The following is an 18327-nucleotide window of genomic DNA, read 5'->3' on the forward strand; positions in this document are numbered from 1 at the left end:
ACTCGCTTACACTTTAAGCAACTTCTGCAGATGCAGGAGAAAGTACCCTAACTGGTTGCATCATGGCCTGGAATGACAATTCCAAAGCACAGGAACTCAAGAGGTTGCAGAGAGCAGTGGACTTAGCCCTGTCCATCGTGACCATAGCCTTCCCCTCCATTGAAAGCCTCTACTTGAGGCGCTGCTTCGAGAAGGTGACATCTATCATCAAAGATGCCCACCATCTGGGCCATGCTCTCCTCCTACTACTACCATTGGGCAGGAGATACAGAAGCCTGAAGTTCCGCACCACTTTGCTCAAGAACAGCTACAACTATCAGGTTCTTGAAAAAAGCCCTACCTCAATGTCGAACACTGTGGTTCACCTCCTGCATTGTGATGGACTTTTTTTTCCAGACCTCCCAACATTTGATTTTACAAATTCATAATTTTGATGTCCAAAATTCAGTATTTTACATCAAAATTCATAATATGGTGCTTAATACAAATTTTCTGCAAAAAAAAAAATGCATGCCAAATGCGCATACGCGTTGCGCTACATTCATGTGTGAAAAACGACTATTATTTCCAACAGTCTGTAGTTCTTGGACTACATGTACAATGTCAGGCCTATTATGAGTATATTCAGCTATTTATAGAAAGGTTATTGAACAGAAATACTTTTTACAACACAAAGAAAAAATTATTATTTTTTTATTTTGCTTTTATCTTACACTGGCAACCAATCCTTGGTATTGAATAAAAGAACAATGGTCATAAAATGTATGACTAAGTTATGAAGAAAGAGTTTCATTTACACTGCACATACCTAATTTAATTGAAGACAAACTTGCTCCAGTGGTCTTCAACAGCAAATCACAACGGTCCATGTCCCCCCCACCCCCACTCCCCCCCACCCCCACTCACTACCCTCCCCCACCCCCACTCCCCCCCACTACCCTCCCCACTCCCCCCATTACCCTCCCCCTGATCCCCACTCCCCTCCCCCCACTCCCATTCTACCCCCACCCCTTTACCCCCACCTCAACTCCCCCCTCCCCTCCCCCCACTTCCCCTTCCCTCCCACCCCCACTCCCCTCCCCATGCTCTTCCTCCGCCTCCCAACCCCATTCCCCTCCCCCCCAACCCCGACTCCCCCCTCCCCTCCCCCTCCCCCTTATTCACCCACCCCATCCCCTCTAAATATCAACGGGCCTCACGCTACGCAGCGAGGCGAGGCTGGACGAGGCCAGGTGAGCAGCGAGGCCAGGCCAGGCGAGCAGCGAGGCGAGGCCAGCCGAGCGATGAGGTGATTGGGCAGGACGAGGCATGTGTTTTGCGGAAAAACTTGAGGCAAAATCGGAATGGCGGAAATGAAATAAGAAAGCGGAAACTTTCTGCCAAATTCGGAAGGGTTGGGAGGTCTGTTTTTCTAACTGCTTTTGCATGAATGTTTTGCTTTTTTTAATAATCTTCTTTCTTTTAGAAATTTATGGTGTAATTTACTTATAATCTAGGCCAATTTGTTTCTTTGTGTGTTTCTTTGAGTCTATGTGCCTGCGATGCTACAGCGAGTAAGATTTTTTCATTGTACATGTACCTCACCATACTTGTGTATATAACTAAAACTTGACTTGACTTGGCAGCAGTGGTGACTCATCCATCAAAACTCAGCACATCCAAAGTGAGCTTTTGTCTCCCACACTGTCCTTGCTATTCCATGATATTTGCTATTCCATGATATTTGGTGTTCAACTTTCAATAGCAAAATAATGCAGTTCTGTCTATGGAATGTTCAGGCTGATGGCAATATAAATTATGAATGCATTAACTCAACTTGAACTTGCTTATTTCTCAGATGTTTCCAAAATATAATATAGAATCAGGGAGGACACTATTGCAAAGATCTAAACAGTTATATTGTCATTTTAAATAGGAACCATTTAAAAAAAACATTTCAATGGAATATTTACACTGAATTAAAATCACTTAAATGTAATTTTTGTAAGTTCTATGAAAAGGATTAAAGGGAGAATGAAAATGTTAAAAGATTAAGATTGAATTAAAAAAAGATAAATACAGTTGTCTCTTGTAAAAATTTTTTTTATCTTGTTGCTTATTTTCCCACTTAAACAGTCAGGGAACAACTTTCCAGTGAAATAATCAAAGTGCAATTACATAACTATCTGACACTTTAGTGAGAAAATAATAAAATGGCAATGTTCTCTGACAATTGGAATTAGAGGCATCATTTTGCACCCATTTACTTCGACAGCTAGCAACATTAAATGTTGCAATCTTGTTCCCCCCGAAGAATAAGATACCATGCAGTTAGAAACAAAAGCTCCCACCCCATTTCCATAGTGAAGTAAAAGATTGAATAAATCCAGAATAATCCTAGATTTGCAACTCCTGTCATTTTCTGCAACCACAAAAAAAAACTCAGCACATGTGTGGACCAGTAATTTATACTGTCTAGGGCATGAAACGGTTCAGCAAAGGAGTAAGTATCAACATAAGGAGATTATATTCAGTTCAAGTGAAAAAGATGCACATTTCTGAATGTGGATCTTGTTCAGGATTGTAATGCAAGGACAGTTTACAATTTGTTTAATCCTTCTTGTAAAACTGCAAAGTATTAAAAATATAGAAGCAAGTCTGCATGTATATTAGAATATTGTTATTTTTTTAATCAGTTTTTGATGGATCAATGGTTAGGGAATAGGCAAGGCCATCTGAGACCTTTGGGCCACTAGTTCTTGTACTTGAAAGAAATGTGTTTATTTTTAAAAATGCTAATGTGATCTACCTCAAAGCAATAGCTTTAACAAATGAACAAAATAAATGAGTTACGAGTTTTCCATGAGGAGCTACTTTTCCCTGTTCTCCCCACCTGTGAGCATCAGCTGTCAGAATCACTGAACAACATCATATATGCAAAATTAATAAAGTATCATACAAATCAAAGTAGGCAGAGTAAAGAGATCAAGAATTATTGTTTAATTTCTGCTTCCACTCACTGTTTGGACTTATAAGGTCATTTACAAAATATAATTTAGTGTCTCTGAAATGTTTGCTGCTGTTGACAGAACATTGCCCGGAGGAGGGTCATTGATAACAATTAGACTGGCTCTCTTACACTACCCTCACAGTATCTGGCATTGGTTCTGATGAAAGAAAACCTGTTAAGGTTAATATCCCCACTTTGATCTCTGTTGAGGCGAACCAGAAAGAATTAATTTACATCACAGATGAGAAAAATGTTGACAGTATGAAAAGGCATCTTGCTTCTGGTATGCGAATGTTCTGCGAGAGAAGAATCTGAAAGAAGAGGAAGTGAGGAGACAGAAGGATAAGCACCATAGCTGCCTTTATAGTGGTGTAGATGAAAGGAGATTAGATTCTAACACAATATAGCTTACAGAGAGGCATGTCAACCAAATGCTTCTGGAATCTCAGACTAAATCTTCAAGTAGAATGAAATAATAAATGAGCAAAGATTTCATTAAGAATAGTATAGTTTAGTTTAGTTTATTGTCACGTGTATCGAGTTACAGTAAAAAGCTGTTTGTTGCGTGCTAACCAGTCAGCGGAAAGACTATATATGATTACAATCGAGCCCGCCACAGTGTAGAGATACAGTATAAAGGGAATAACATTTAGTACAAGATAGAGTCCAGTGAAGTCCAGTTAAAGAAAGTCAGAGGGACTTCAATGACGTAGATAGTAGTTTCATTTTGTTTAGTATAGAGACACAGCTTGGAAACAGGCCCCTCAGCCCACAGAGTCCGCGCCAACCAGCGATTACCCCATACATTAGAGCTATCCTACTCACCAGGGGAAATTTATATAAGCCAATTAATGTACAAACTTGCATGTCTTTGGAATGGACGTGCTGGAATAATCTCTACAGTTGAACCTTTTGGACTGAAAATCTAATTGTTTGACAAGCAGAAGAACATAAGATTGTTTATTGAATTGAACCTATTGAATCTAATTGCATCCAATTTTCTAAGTCACAAACATAATGTATCAACCTACTCCCTAAAGTTAGAGATATGGAATGCAGCAAGTTGTCAATTTCAAAGCACTGAATGTATTATCTTCTTTTAGATCTGGCCGATGATTGGAACAGGAACATCTAGGAAGATGGCACGGTAGCGCAGCGGTAGAGTTGCTGCTTTACAGCGAATGCAGCGCCGGAGACTCAGGTTCGATCCTGACTACGGGCGCTGCACTGTAAGGAGTTTGTACGTTCTCCCCGTGACCTGCGTGGGTTTTCTCCGATATCTTCGGTTTCCTCCCACACTCCAAAGACGTGCAGGTATGTAGGTTAATTGGCTGGGTAAATGTGAAAATTGTCCCTAGTGGGTGTAGGATAGTGTTAATGTGCGGGGATCGCTGGGCGGCACGGACTTGGTGGGCCGAAAAGGCCTGTTTCCGGCTGTATATATATGATATGATATGATATGATAAGATCAAGGTGCCTGCTATGGTGGAGAGGATTTGTGGTCCACCTGAGTGTCAACTGGGTGTGCAAGAGAACCCTGAATGTATAAGCAGCTGACTTTTGCAGAAGATTTTGAATATACACTTTGTAAAGGGACAGTAGAACATGGAAGCACCAAAAGGCTTGTTCTTGGGCTAAGGCATAGTGTTTAAAGACAACCAGAACTTTCCTCTACCCGAACACCCTTCAGCAAATTGGGTTTGGTGACTGAACCAAATATCTGTTTTACTCGGGTGGTGAACAAAAAACTGATGTAAAAAGACTGCTTTGTGCTAATTACTCAAACTGATTATTTTTCCCCCTAAGTTCCCATGTACAGGAAATCAAATAAATAATTGGAACAAAATTCTTGCATTTCTCTTTGTTGCATTTTGAACCATATATTGAGAAAATGTTTTCAAATCACTGCACATATACACTTTTAACTTGGTTGAATTTCATTACACACTTTTTCAAGATAGCCATGGGTAGTGTATTGTATCATATAGGGTGACTGTTGAAATGCTTTTGACAAAAACATTACTAGAAAAAAGTCTACTTAACGAGATGGAATTTTGAGTTGAAAAAGGAATTTGAGGCATTCCATTCGGTAGGTTTATTCTCAATGGCAGGGGAGATCATAGTCATACAGCCTTCAGCCCAACTTGCCCATGCCGACCAGCATGCCCCCCATCTACCCGAGCCCCACCTGCCTGCTTTTGACCCATATCCCTGTAAACCTATGATATTCATATAACTGTTCAAATGTTTCTTAAACATTATAATAGTACCTGCCTCAACTACCTCCTCAGGCAGCTTGTTCCATACACCCACCATCCTTTGTGTGTGGTGGGTCATATGGTTTCCCATTAAATCTTTCCCCCCTCACCTTAAACCTATGTCCTCTGGGTCTCAATTCCCCCACTCTGTGTGTTAACCTGATCTATTCCTCTCATAATTTTGTACACCTCTATAAGATGCATCAAATTGATCATCAATTGGGACCAGAGCCCTCTCTCATTCTCATTGCAATCTTCAGGAATGCATCAGGTGAACTGTTCCATCAGCAAATTTTCAATTAAAGATTTACATTGTAGGACCACAGATGAGGAAAGCAAATTACAAGCAGATCTTGATTCTTGCCGAAAATAGGACTGTGGCAGGAAATGTAACGATATAAATACATCTCGTATTATTAAAGCTAAATCCAATGTGTGGAAATCAGTAAGAACTGAGAATTAAATCAATGAGGCAGGAGATGCACTGTCATTGCAAAGGAATATCTGAAGGTTCACAATCATTGACCCATGATCATATCAAAGCAGGTAGGGAATTATAATGTTTGTCAGGGTTATGAGCACAAAACAAAGAATACTTATTGGTGGTGTGAAGAGAGTACACTTGGTCACTATTCAGGAAATAAGAATGAAAAGAAAAAATACAGTATAATGTGCATATGCTACTGCATCTTGCATTTAACATATCATGGAGGAATTTCTATCTTTGACAAGGGTCTTTACGAAATGGTGCATACAAAACCCTCAGCGGCAGTGAAGGCAGGGGCGTAAAAAGGGATATAAAACTTCCGCTAATTACTCAGATGGGCTTTTCAACCTTTATTTTTTGTAAGTAGTGATGATAAAATCCAAATGTTGTTAAATCCAGGCAGATATTTAAATACTCATTTGTCCCAGACTGTCATAGAATGGAAAATCCTTCAAACAACAGGCAGAAAAAAAATCACTTCCACAATGACCCGTAACAAGCTACTTCCACAATGACCCGTGACAAGCCATTATCTGCAGATTTTAGGCCTGAAATAAAAATAAAGCATCATGAAAATTGATAATGTTTGCATCATTTCCTATTCTGCTTTGTTATGGGGTTCATGCCATTGTATAAAATGATAAATCTAAGATTGATTTAAGCATTTAAGAAAAGAAATAATGTTTGAAAATAGTTATGGAAATAATGTTCCAGCATTGGATTAGCATCTTTTTGAAAGAAGTGCTATTTACACCATTTTATTTCGTAATTGTAAAATGATATTTTAAGAGTACTTGCCATACCTGCTTGGATGCAAATTGCAGCTTCTCTTTGTGTCTTCAATTGCTTGTAGATTTTATGTGCAACATATGCTCTCCAGGCTAATAACAAACGAGGGAATGATGAGCCAGTGATAGGAAGGAATAAATTGGATATGATGCATAATTATTAAAGACAATCTCCCTTTGGCTGGTCTGCATTCTCCTAGAATTGAAATGAATGTCGTATAACTTGGTGGGCAAATGGCGCTTTTTTTTTTCAAAGCAATGTTTACCAATTTTAAGAAGAAAATGGGGAGTGTATTTTTTAAATGATTTGGATGTGTAACTAATATAAATTATACATTTTTTATTAATTTTAGAAACAATTGAAAGTACTAACATAGATATTTAGAAAATAGTAAGTCAAAATTCATTCCCTCTTTCCATTATCAGGCTCTCTACGACTAACGTTTTGCCAATGACCGTTACCCGCCAAGTTTCTTTTAAGCATTTCCACAGTGTTTATTTAGGACATGACAATAATCTGGAGAAAGGAAAGCAAAGTGGATTGAGACCTAGGATTACCCATGGTCATATTGATTGGCATTGCAGTCTCAAGAAGGTTAAAGACTTTTTCTTCTTCCAATTTCTTATGTTCTTATATACAAATTATTTCCCTTGCACGTTCGTATTAGCAGTTTTAAGCTTAATTACCAAGAAAATAAAGGCATCTGTCCAACTAGATTCTGAATAGACATTACAGCGGGAATGAATTTCTTATTTAGCAGTGGTCAATACTGGCATCAACAAATGGATGCGAATTAAATTTAGTCAGTACTTGCAGTATAAATCATTCAGTTGGAATCTGGTTCACTCTAGATTTTGGACTGGTTGCCTTGGGAACAATTAGATGTGATATTGATTACATTGCAGCTGTATAATTTGAAGCTTGTGAGGTACAAAATGTGGCCCTCTGTAATATAATCACAAGCATAAATATTCAAATTGCTTATGAATATGGCGATTCAAATTGGGATTATAAAATGCTTTGCAAATCTGACACATGCGGTAAACCACTGGCCATATGATATGATACATTGTGGAGGAAGTTGGTCTCATTTTCCAAAGGAAAGAGAGCACATTGGGGCAATTATCTAAGCATGTGCTGGTAGTCCCTGTAAGTCACAATAGCAGAGCTTTAAATCCATTCCTACACTAGACATCCTGTTTCCTCTGCATGCCGACAGCATGTGGCTCAACCTACACTGAAAATACCAGCGTTAACCTGATTCATATTGTGTCTTTTATATAAAAGAAAATGTTCTAAAATGTGCAGCTTGTGTTAAACGATACGCACAATATATTGTAAGGCCTGTGCTTCACTTAGGAGCAATTGGGTATGTTATCACTACATTGGAAAATTAGCTCTATACTAATGCTGTTAATGTTTTGTTTGTAATTTCGGCACAAAGCAACTATGAACCTTTCACAACAGACTGGCAAATGAAGTCTCTAAGGCTCTTGATTCTGATGTTTATAGACTTTACTTCAGACTTTAGAGATACAGGGTGGAAACAGGCCCTTCAGCCCATTGACTCTATGCCGACCAGCAATCATTCTATACACTACTTCTAACCTACACACTAAGAACAATTTACAGAGTCCAATTAACCTACAAACCTGCATGCCTTTGAAATGCGGGAGGAAACCGGAGCATCCAGAGAAAACCCACGCGGTCAGTGGGAGTATGGACAAACTCCGTATAACAGCACCCATAGTCAGCATTGACGCTGGCTCTCTGGTGCTGTAAGGCAACAACACTACTGCTGCGCCACTGATCTGCCCAGATGTACTAAAGCGCAACAATGTGAGATCTGGAAGAAGTTGAGGGACATGTCAACAAAATCAGAAATGCTAAACTTTGAGAACATGTTTGGATGAGAACATAGTAAGTTATTTGCCTATCTAGTTCTCTCAATGGGAAATATTTCTTGTCCTCAAAATCACCAAACAACTCAACCAGTGGTTCTATTGATCCTTAGGCAGTATTATACCTCAATATTGATGGTCTCCCAGTATCCACCTCCCCTCACATCTGGAATCTTGGAATCATCTTTGATCAAACCCTCTCCTTCGACAAACACATCAAACACATCACAAAGACAGCCTTCTTCCACCTCAAAAACATCGCCCGTCTCCGTCCATCCCTCTCCTCCACAGCTGCAGAATCCCTCATCCACGCCTTCATCACCTCCCGTCTGGACTACTGCAACAGCCTCCTCTATGGCTCACCCTCAAAAATCATCAGTAAACTTCAATACATTCAAAACTCCGCTGCCCGTCTACTCACCCACTCCCCGATCCGTGACCATATCACCCCCGTCCTTTACAAGCTCCACTGGCTCCCCATCCCCCAGAGAATCCAGTACAAAATCCTCCTCATGACCTACAAAGCCCTCCATAACCTGGCCCCATCCTACCTGACTGACCTCCTCCACAGGCACACTCCCACCTGCACCCTCTGCTCTGCTGCTTCCAACCTCCTGTCCCCCCCCATCCGGACCAAACTCAGATCCTGGGGGGACAGGGCTTTCTCCATCGCTGCTCCCACCCTATGGAACTCACTACCCCAAACCGTCAGAGACTCCTCCTCACTCACCACATTCAAAACATCACTGAAGTCTCAACTGTTCAGCACTGCCTTCAACCACTGACCGTCACCTCACCTTCTGTCTCCTTTTTCTGTTCGTTTACTTATTTATCTATTTATTTTCTTCTCTATGTTCTAGTAATCCCTGTAAAGCGCCTTTGAGTGTTTGAAAAGCGCTATATAAATGTAATGCATTATTATTATTATTATTATTATTATAGTTGGCCTAATGTGCATGAGCAAGATGCATTTGGTGGATCCCCAAAATAAAGGCAGAAACATGGGCCAATGCAACATAGGATGGCGGCTTTTGCTGGTGCATCAAGCACACCACCAATCTTGGACTTGAAAATGGTCCAAGCTAAATTTTTCCCTCTCTATTCTTACTTCCACAACTTTACTACAAGCAATGAATTTTGTACTTCCCCAGCTAATTCCTCGCCTAGGAGGTTGCTGGTGGTGAGGATAAATGTCATTTTGAATGGAGGGAGACCACAAATCAGAAGCAAAGAAACAATTGTGGCATTCAAGTAATTCATGGATTAAAGATATCTGGAATAATCATGTCTGGGCCAGGGAGGCTTAAATGTGATCTGTTCCTTTAGGCCAAACAAGTAAAAAATATATACATTTTTATGTGTAGGAAAGAAGCACAGATGCTGGTTTACACCAAATATAGACACCTTATTCTTAAACTGTGGCCCCTGGTTCAGGACTCCCCCAACATCGTAAACATGTTTCCTGCCTCTAGCGTGTCCGATCCCTTAATAATTTTATATGTTTCAATAAGATCCCCTTTCATCCTTCTAAATTCCAGAGTATACAAGCCCAGTCACTCCAGTCTTTCAACATATGACAGTCCCGCCATTCCGGGAATTAACCTCGTGAACCTACACTGCATTCCCTCAATAGTAAGAATGTCCTTCCTCGAATTTGGAGACCAAAACTGCACACAATACTCCAGGTGTGGTCTCAATAGGGCCCTGTACAAATGCAGAAGGACCTCTTTGCTCCTATACTCCTCTTGTTATGAAGGCCAACATTCCATTAGCTTTCTTCACTGCCTGCTGTACCTGCATGCTTACTTTCAGTGACTGATGAACTAGGACACCCAGATCTCATTGTACTTCCCCTTTTCCTAACTTGACACCATTCAGATAATAATCTACCTTCCTGTTCTTACCACTAACTGGATAACCTCACATTTATCCACTTTAAACTGCATCTGACATGCATCTGCCCACTCACACAACCTGTCACCCTGCATCCTCACACTTCACACTTCCACCCAGCTTTGTGTCATCTGCAAATTTGTTAATGTTACTTTCAATCCCTTCATCTGTGTCATTAATGTATATTGTAAATAGCTGCGGTCCCAGCACTACCCTACTAGTCACTGCTTGCCATTCTGAAAGGGCCCATTTATTCCTACTCTTTGTTTCCTGTCTGCCAACCAATTTTCTATCTATGTCAGCACCCTACCCCCAATACCATGTGCTCTAATTTTGCCCACTAATCTCCTATCGTGGGACCTTATCAAAGGCTTTCTGAAACTTCAGGTACACTACATCCACTGGCTCTCCCGTGTCCATTTTCCAAGTTACATCCTCAAAAAATTCCAGAAAATTAGTCAAGCATGATTTCCCCAACATAAATCCATGTTGACTCGGAACGATCCTGTTACTGCTATCCAAATGTTCCGCAATTTCTTCTTTTATAATTAACTCCAGCATCTTCCCCACCACCAATGTCCTTAGTGAAGACAGATCCAAAGTACCTGTTCAACTCGTCAGCCATTTCCTTGTTCCCCATAATAAATTCATTTGCTTCTGTCTTCAAGGGACCCACATTTGTCTTAACTATTTTTTTCTTCTTCACATACCTAAAGAAGCTTTTACTATCCTCCTTTATATTCTTGGCTAGCTTACCTTCGTATCTCATCTTTTCTCCCTGTATTGCCTTTTCAGTTACCTTCTGATGTTCTTTAAAAGAGTCCCAATCCTCTGGCTTCCCGCTCATCTTTGCTGTGTTATATTTCTTCTCTTTTATTTTTATACTGTCCTTGACTTCCCTTGTTAGCCACAGTTGCCTCTTACTCCCCTTAGAATCTTTCTTCTTCTTTGGAATGAACTGATCCTGCACCTGTATTATTCACAGAAATACCTGCCATTGTTGTTCCACCATCTTCCCTGCTAGGGTCTCTTTCCAGTCAACTCTGGCCAGCTCCTCCCTCATGCCTCCATAGTCCCCTTTGCTCAACTGTAGTGCTGACACTTCCGATTTTCCTTCCATTTAGAAAAGAGATGAGGAAAACTTTTTCACTCAGAGAGTTGTGAAGCTGTGGAACTCTCTGGCTCAGAAGGCAGTGGAGGCGAATTCCGTGGATGCTTTCAAGAGAGAGTTAGATAGAGCTCTTAATGATAGCGGAGTCAAGGGATATGGGGAGAAGGCAGGAACGGGACAGTGAATGAATAGTCATGATCATGGTGAATGGCGATGCTGGCTTGAAGGGCCGAATGGCCTACTCCTGCACCTATTGTCTATAAAGTGCTGGGTCAGGCAGCATCTCTGGAGAACAGGAGTTGGTGCCATTTCGGGTCGGAACACCTTCAGACTAAAAGTAGAGGTGGGGGGGGGGGGGGGGGGGAGGATTCTAATGACCCCTCTTCTTGTCTGACTTATTATTTTGACCTGGTTTGAAGTTCACAGACACTCAATACTATTAATTTCAGAAAAATCTATTTCAGCCAAAATTATGCCACTGTGCCCAATCTGCCATAACTTCATTTCTTACTTATTGCAATGCAGAAGGCCATTCTGCCCATCAGATCGCAGCAGAACAATGCTATTAGTCCCTTTCCTTGTCTCCATATTTCAGTGCATACCTGAAACTATTCACTCCCACATACCCATCAATTGCTCTTTAATTCCTTTGACTCATTAATAAATGATTTATACTAACCAATGAAAAGAACATTGAGTGGAAACCCACACAGTCAGAGGAAGGGTGTGTAAATTCCATGTAATGCTGAGGATTGAAACAGCCCCAGGAGCTATGAGGCCACTATGCTAACTGCTGTGTTACCATTTAATGTAGAACTCCACCAGGATGCCTGTGGATTAATGAAATGGCTGATTTAACTCCTATCTATCTTGTTTCCACTAAAATTAAACATCACTCTTTGGCCCTGAGTAGCTTACAGCCTAATGACATGAACATTGAATGTTCCAATTTTAGGTAAAAACCCTACAAACATCCACTCACCCCCCACTTCCCTGTGCCGCAACTGGACTCCAACCCATTTCTCCCCTTGCCTCTCCACTTCCACCTATATTCCTTCCTCTAACTTTGCAATTCAAACCTCTTCCATCCTTATTTCACACCTTCTGTCTTTTCATCTCTGCCCCTTGTCCAACAATCTGCCTATCTATCAAAGACCCACTCATCTGTATCCACCTATCAGTCACCAGACTTTGTCCTTGCTCTCTTCCAGCCTTCTCCTCCCCACCCCACCACAATCTGTCTGAAGAAGGGTCCCAACCCAAAACATCACCTATCCATGTCCTCTAGAGATGATGCTTGACCCGCTGAGTTTTCTCCTGCACTTTGGGCCTATTTTTGTAAACCTTCATCTGCAATTCCTTGTGTCTATCCCTTTTGGCAGTGTTTATTAAATATAAACAATATAAATTTGAACATACTTATTTTCATCCATTTCTATTATACGCATTTAGCAACGGTTTTGTGCATACCTGACTGGATAATGATGGCACTGCTTTGCTTTTCTGCTTGTGCTTTCTTGTATCTTTTGGCTCCAAGCCAGCCTTTGATGTGGGCTTGAATAATCACAATGCTGGCAATGAATTCTCTGAGCAGCAAATTTAACTGTTCTACTTGATAATACTTGAGGAATACCTACAGGAAACAAATTATCGACTTTGAAATAAAGTAATACAGTATAAATAATCATGAATTAAATGTAAAAGCATATTATATTACAACTGAAGTCCTTTATGTGCCATTGTGAAAGTCTGTGAACAATTACTTACCCACATTCTTTATTAATGAGAACCAATAACACCATGCACATTAGAGAGTTTTACATAGGGTATAAGATCCATTTCGCAGACAACTCAAATTCCACAAGAAATCTATACATAATTGAAAGTGAAATATTTGCACTTTTCACAACTTTTGGATGTCCCAAAGTGCTTTACATCCAATGAATCAATTTTGGATGGTAGTCATAATATCACAGAATATTTACAACATAGAAGCTGGCCATTCAGCCCATTTTGCCTATGCAATTAAAAAATAACTTACTAGTCAACCCCACCTTCCAACACTTGTTCCTTACTCTGTGGATCATGGCACTTCATGTATACATCCACGTGCCTCAAGGGTTTTTGCATCTATCAACCTTTCATGGGTTCCACATGTCCACAGGCCTCCAGGTGAAACAAAGCACCTTCAGCTCATCTTCAACCAGTTACTTTAAATCTGTAGCCAATGCCTTTTAACCCCACTGCTAAAGGAAGTGGATACTTTTTTAATAACCCTGTCTAAGTCCCTCAACTGTGTCTTTTGTCAGCCTCTTTTGTGTGCCAAAGAAAAAAATGCTAGTTTATCCAATCTTTCCTTATTGTCATAATTTTATAGTCTTCTTAATCCTCCTGTGAGTCCTTTCCCGTACAGTCATGCTTTTCCTGTAAAATGATTACCAGAACTCCACACGGCTCTCAGCACCATTGGTGGTCACTCAAAGTTGAGTGTGATTGTCCTTCTGGTGGGTCCTCACTGTGTGTCTTGAGATGGCTGAAGAGTCCAATCCTGGCGCCATACACTATATTGCGAGAAGGTATGACCCTCCAGGTGGACAACTGTGCGTGACATCTGTTACTGAAAGGAGACTGGAGTCAAACAACCTCCATGCGGCCCTTGACGGAGTTAGACCTGAGTCCAATGGCATGGACCCCATGATGGGTGGGAGTTTCTCCTGGCTTATCTATGTCTTACAGAGGTGCTGCCTGGCCCGCTAAGTTACTTTAACACTTTGTGTTTCTTATTACTTTTAAGGATTTTTGGTTACACAAACTAATGTTCCTGTCTTTCTCCACTCCTCCATCACTATCACGTGGCCAGTTTTCGTATCATCTGCAGAATTCTTTCTCAGCCCTCAATAATTAGCCAAACAAGCTGCTGGTTATCAAGCAAGGATTACTAGGGAACTCCACTGGTAACAACCTTCCATTCACAAAAATGCACATCAATTATTCCCCTTTGCCTCCTGCCATTGAGACAATTTTAGATCCAATTTGCAACTCCACTTTGGATTGCAAAGGTCTTGAATTTTCTTTGAACGCTATAATATAAAATTTGCAGCAAGTTGCCATAAACAGATTTGTGATACTAACAATTTGTGGTTTTAAAACAAGCTGATTGAGAAATGAATGTAGGGCAATAAAGAGGAACTATTAATGCATTAATTTTTATGAAATAATAAGATGAAGCGGTTTAAAATCAAATTCAAAAGGTGGCAACTCTGACAATGTAGCGCTCCTTCTATGATACAAATATATATGGGGTTTTTTAACTTTGTGACTTGGTTGCCAGAGAAGCCACCTTTTATGTTTGAGATATGGTAGCAAAAGTTAATTTATAAAAGTACCCACTAACTTTCAAAGAATCAATAATTCAATTATTTTCCTTGGAGAAAAGCTACTTTCCTTGTAGTGTCTGACTTGCATATCAAACAACCTCTCTGCTCTCATTTAAATAGCTTCTAGAAAACATGAATAATTAATGAACAGTAATGCATTTAGTTCCACAAGCTCCAAAAAAATAAGGCCTCAGATAAATAGAAGTGCCTGGTAACAATCTCCCAATCCCTTGGTTTCCAAACCTTGCATGTTCTGATGCAGGGTCATTGACCCAAAATGTTGACTCTATTTCTCTCTCCATAGATGCTGCCTGACTCAGAGTAAGTCTGGAATTTTACTCGTTTCGTTTCAGAGTTTCAACATCTGCAGTTATTGCATTGACTATTCTTCAAATTCAGCAAAATGGGAAAAACAGTAAATTTCTTACTAATTGCCACTTCTATGGTAATTTATTGAAAAAATTATATATATTAGATGCAAAAGCCAGTGGGACATGAGAAGAAACGGCGTGATCAATTGCAGAGATGGGGCAGGTGGAATACAAGGTGGAACCAGAATTCACTGAAAGTCTGCTTATTTATGTAAGGGATTTTTTAAGTGTTGATATTTTCCTAGAGCTTCTTGAAGAAAGCAGTTGGTTGAAATAAAAGATGGGCTACAGTTATGATAGTCGATATCCTATGGCGACTTAGGATTAGCAAAATATCTTTTTTCCATTAAATGTAGAATTGTACTTCAATAAGCAAGTCTGCAACTTCTGCAAACTGAAAAATACCTAGTGTGCAAAATAATATTAAATAACATGATATGGACAAACAATTGTTACATCCAGTGATTATTTTTGTACACCAAAAAGGTGGCGGTATGCACAATTCATAAGAATATATGTCAAGTGGCCTGAAAACAAAATAATGACATTTAGCATGTTCGAGATGCTAGTACACTGTAGCGGCACTTACTGTCAGAAAAAAAAGCACTGGATATATCTATCATTTGCAACCTAAATTTCTATAATATATCCGAATCACTTCTATAATATATCCAAAGATAAATTCCATCATGGCAAAATAAAGAATAAAATAAGATAACTTGTGTTGCCAACTTTGAATTGGTTTATGAAAGCTGGCCAGTTTGTTGATTTTCTGTGATTGGATTCTTTAATTTTTTTAAATAAATGATAAAGAAGATGAAGTAATAGCTCAATTTGTAAAGTCTGTCCCTTTTTTACAAAACTATAGAGTTACAAATTATGGAGTAATGTCTTGAAATTTGTACCATCAGGCTAATTTTTTTAATTGTCTGGTATACCCCTAATAACATTTGAAATATAGTCAAGCCCATGAGAATTCAATATGTGAAATTGAAGCAATTTACATGAATAATGAGCAAATGGTTCCATAAGAAATACACAGAGGAATATTGATGACCACTTATGATATCAAACAATGTCCAAACTAATTCTAACATAGATTAAGAAATTACTTATTACCACCCTTACAATTAATTGTTGTTATATGCTATGCATGTTCAATATATTTACTTCATCTATGTCAAGAGAACTGGTTTGGTTAATTCTTTTCACCTGATTAAAAAAAGACACAAAGTGCTGGAGTAACCCAGAGGGTCAGGCAGCATTTCTGGATAACATGGATAGGTGATGTTTCAGGTCACGACTCTTCTTCAGACAGATATCGCCCAGTTTCACTTTCCTCCATACCATGCAAGATTCTCGAACATATAATCCACCGACATATTATGGACCATATTGACTTCCACAAGGTACGAACAAACAACCAACAAAACACCTTTAGACAGGGTCGATCATGTGAAACCCAATTGGCAGGACTCATCGATGATCGAGCCAGGTCACTCGATAACAAGGGTCAGACTGACCTGATTATATTAGACTTCAGTAAGGCTTTTGATAAGGTTCCCCACAAGCAGCTCCTGTACAAGCTCAGCCATGTAGGAATAGACGGCAACCTCTTAAAATGGATTGAGATCTTTTTGACAAGGAGACACCAGGTGTGCCACAGGGGACTGTCAGGGGTCCATTGCTCTTCCTACTGTATATCAATGACATTGCAAATGCAGTTTCGTCCAGAGTTCGACTCTTCGCAGATGATGCCATAATTTATAGAGAGATTAAAACACCAGAAGACAGGTTGTCCTTACAGAAGGATCTGATGCTCTCTGTGAGTGGGGAAAAACCTGGCAGATGTCATTCAATACAACCAAATGTCATACCATGCATGTCTCACACAAAACAAAGCCACTTTTATTGGAACACAACATGGGTAGACATACATTGCTTGTTGTCGACCATCACCCATATCTAGGAATCGAATTAAGCAAATATTTAAGTTGGGCAATGCATATTAATCAAGTGTCTAACAAAGTAAATAGAACTCTCGGCCTTCTTAAAAGAAATTTTCACCCATGGAGTACATCCGTCAAAGAGAACGCCTATAAGTCCTTGGTCAAGCCCAAATTGGAGTGTTGTGGAGCCGTATGGGATCCTTTCAACAACAACAAGAAGATCATCCTAGAGAAAGTATAATGCCAAGTAGCCTGCTTTGTATGTAATGACCACAAGCGCAAATCAAGCGTGAATAATATGCTGACTTCTCTCAGATGGAATACCCTAGAGCTCCGCAGAATCAGGCTAAGACTTATTGCAATTTACAAGGAGATTCACAAAATCACACCATCAAATCTTCCGTCATCCCAGAGCACCAACTGCCATGAAACAAGACAAAATACCAGTCCCTACATCATCAACTCGCTAACTTTCAATAAACTTTGCTAGCAATATTCCCTTTACCCAAGGACGATAAGGGAATGGAATATGTTACCACCCAACACATGTGCTACTCCCGATTTTAAGTCATTTAAAAAGGGCATTGAGCAACTAGATCTCCTCAACTTGGTCAAAAAGGCCCACTTCAAAATTTAATCACTACTCTACTCACTCCGACCTGCGCGAGATAACCACTTATGAGGTGTTTGCGCAGTAATCAGCCAGAACCAGGACCAGATTCCCCAGAGATGCTGCCTGACCCCCATAAGTTACTTCAGCACTGTGGTTTTATTTGTAAACCACCATCTGCAGTTCCTTGTAGAAACAAGGTTAACCACAAAAGGACACAAAGTGTTGGAGTAACTCAGCAGATCAGGCAGCATCTCTGGAGAACGTTTTGGGTCAAGACCCTTCCTCAGACTGATTGTAAGTGGGCGGGTGGGGAGAAGAAAGTTTCTTATTTCTCCTTTCATCTGATGTCAGGAGATTATAACCAACTTTCCTAGCATGCAATGGATGAAGGCACCTTCCTTGAAAGATCTTGCTTTTAACATAAATTCAGTGCACAAAGAACAGCATAAGCAATGCACAGGAGACTCTACTTTTGCAGAGCACCTGACTAAAGATGAATAATTTAGTATTAACTGGCAGCAAGTTGGCAAGTTCCCTTATGCACTGGTGCAAAAAAGAAAACTTTTTGTTTCCTTTACTGACAAATCCC

At 39.9% G+C, this 18327-nt stretch overlaps 1 protein-coding gene across 3 annotated transcripts in view; it reads right to left on the reverse strand.

The window, feature by feature from the left end:
* The window catches only part of myo3b (myosin IIIB), a 337839-nt gene that overhangs the window by 95175 nt on the left and 224337 nt on the right, over positions 1-18327 (reverse strand). For all 3 annotated transcript variants that reach the window (XM_078403918.1, XM_078403917.1, XM_078403919.1), the window contains 2 exons: positions 12899-13061; positions 6538-6615 (listed from right to left, as the gene is read on the reverse strand). In XM_078403918.1, the coding sequence (XP_078260044.1) occupies positions 6538-6615; positions 12899-13061 (241 nt within the window). The remainder of the gene's footprint in view (positions 1-6537; positions 6616-12898; positions 13062-18327) is intronic.

This window comes from Rhinoraja longicauda, chromosome 8 (assembly GCF_053455715.1).
Source record: "Rhinoraja longicauda isolate Sanriku21f chromosome 8, sRhiLon1.1, whole genome shotgun sequence".
Lineage (NCBI taxonomy): Eukaryota > Metazoa > Chordata > Chondrichthyes > Rajiformes > Arhynchobatidae > Rhinoraja > Rhinoraja longicauda.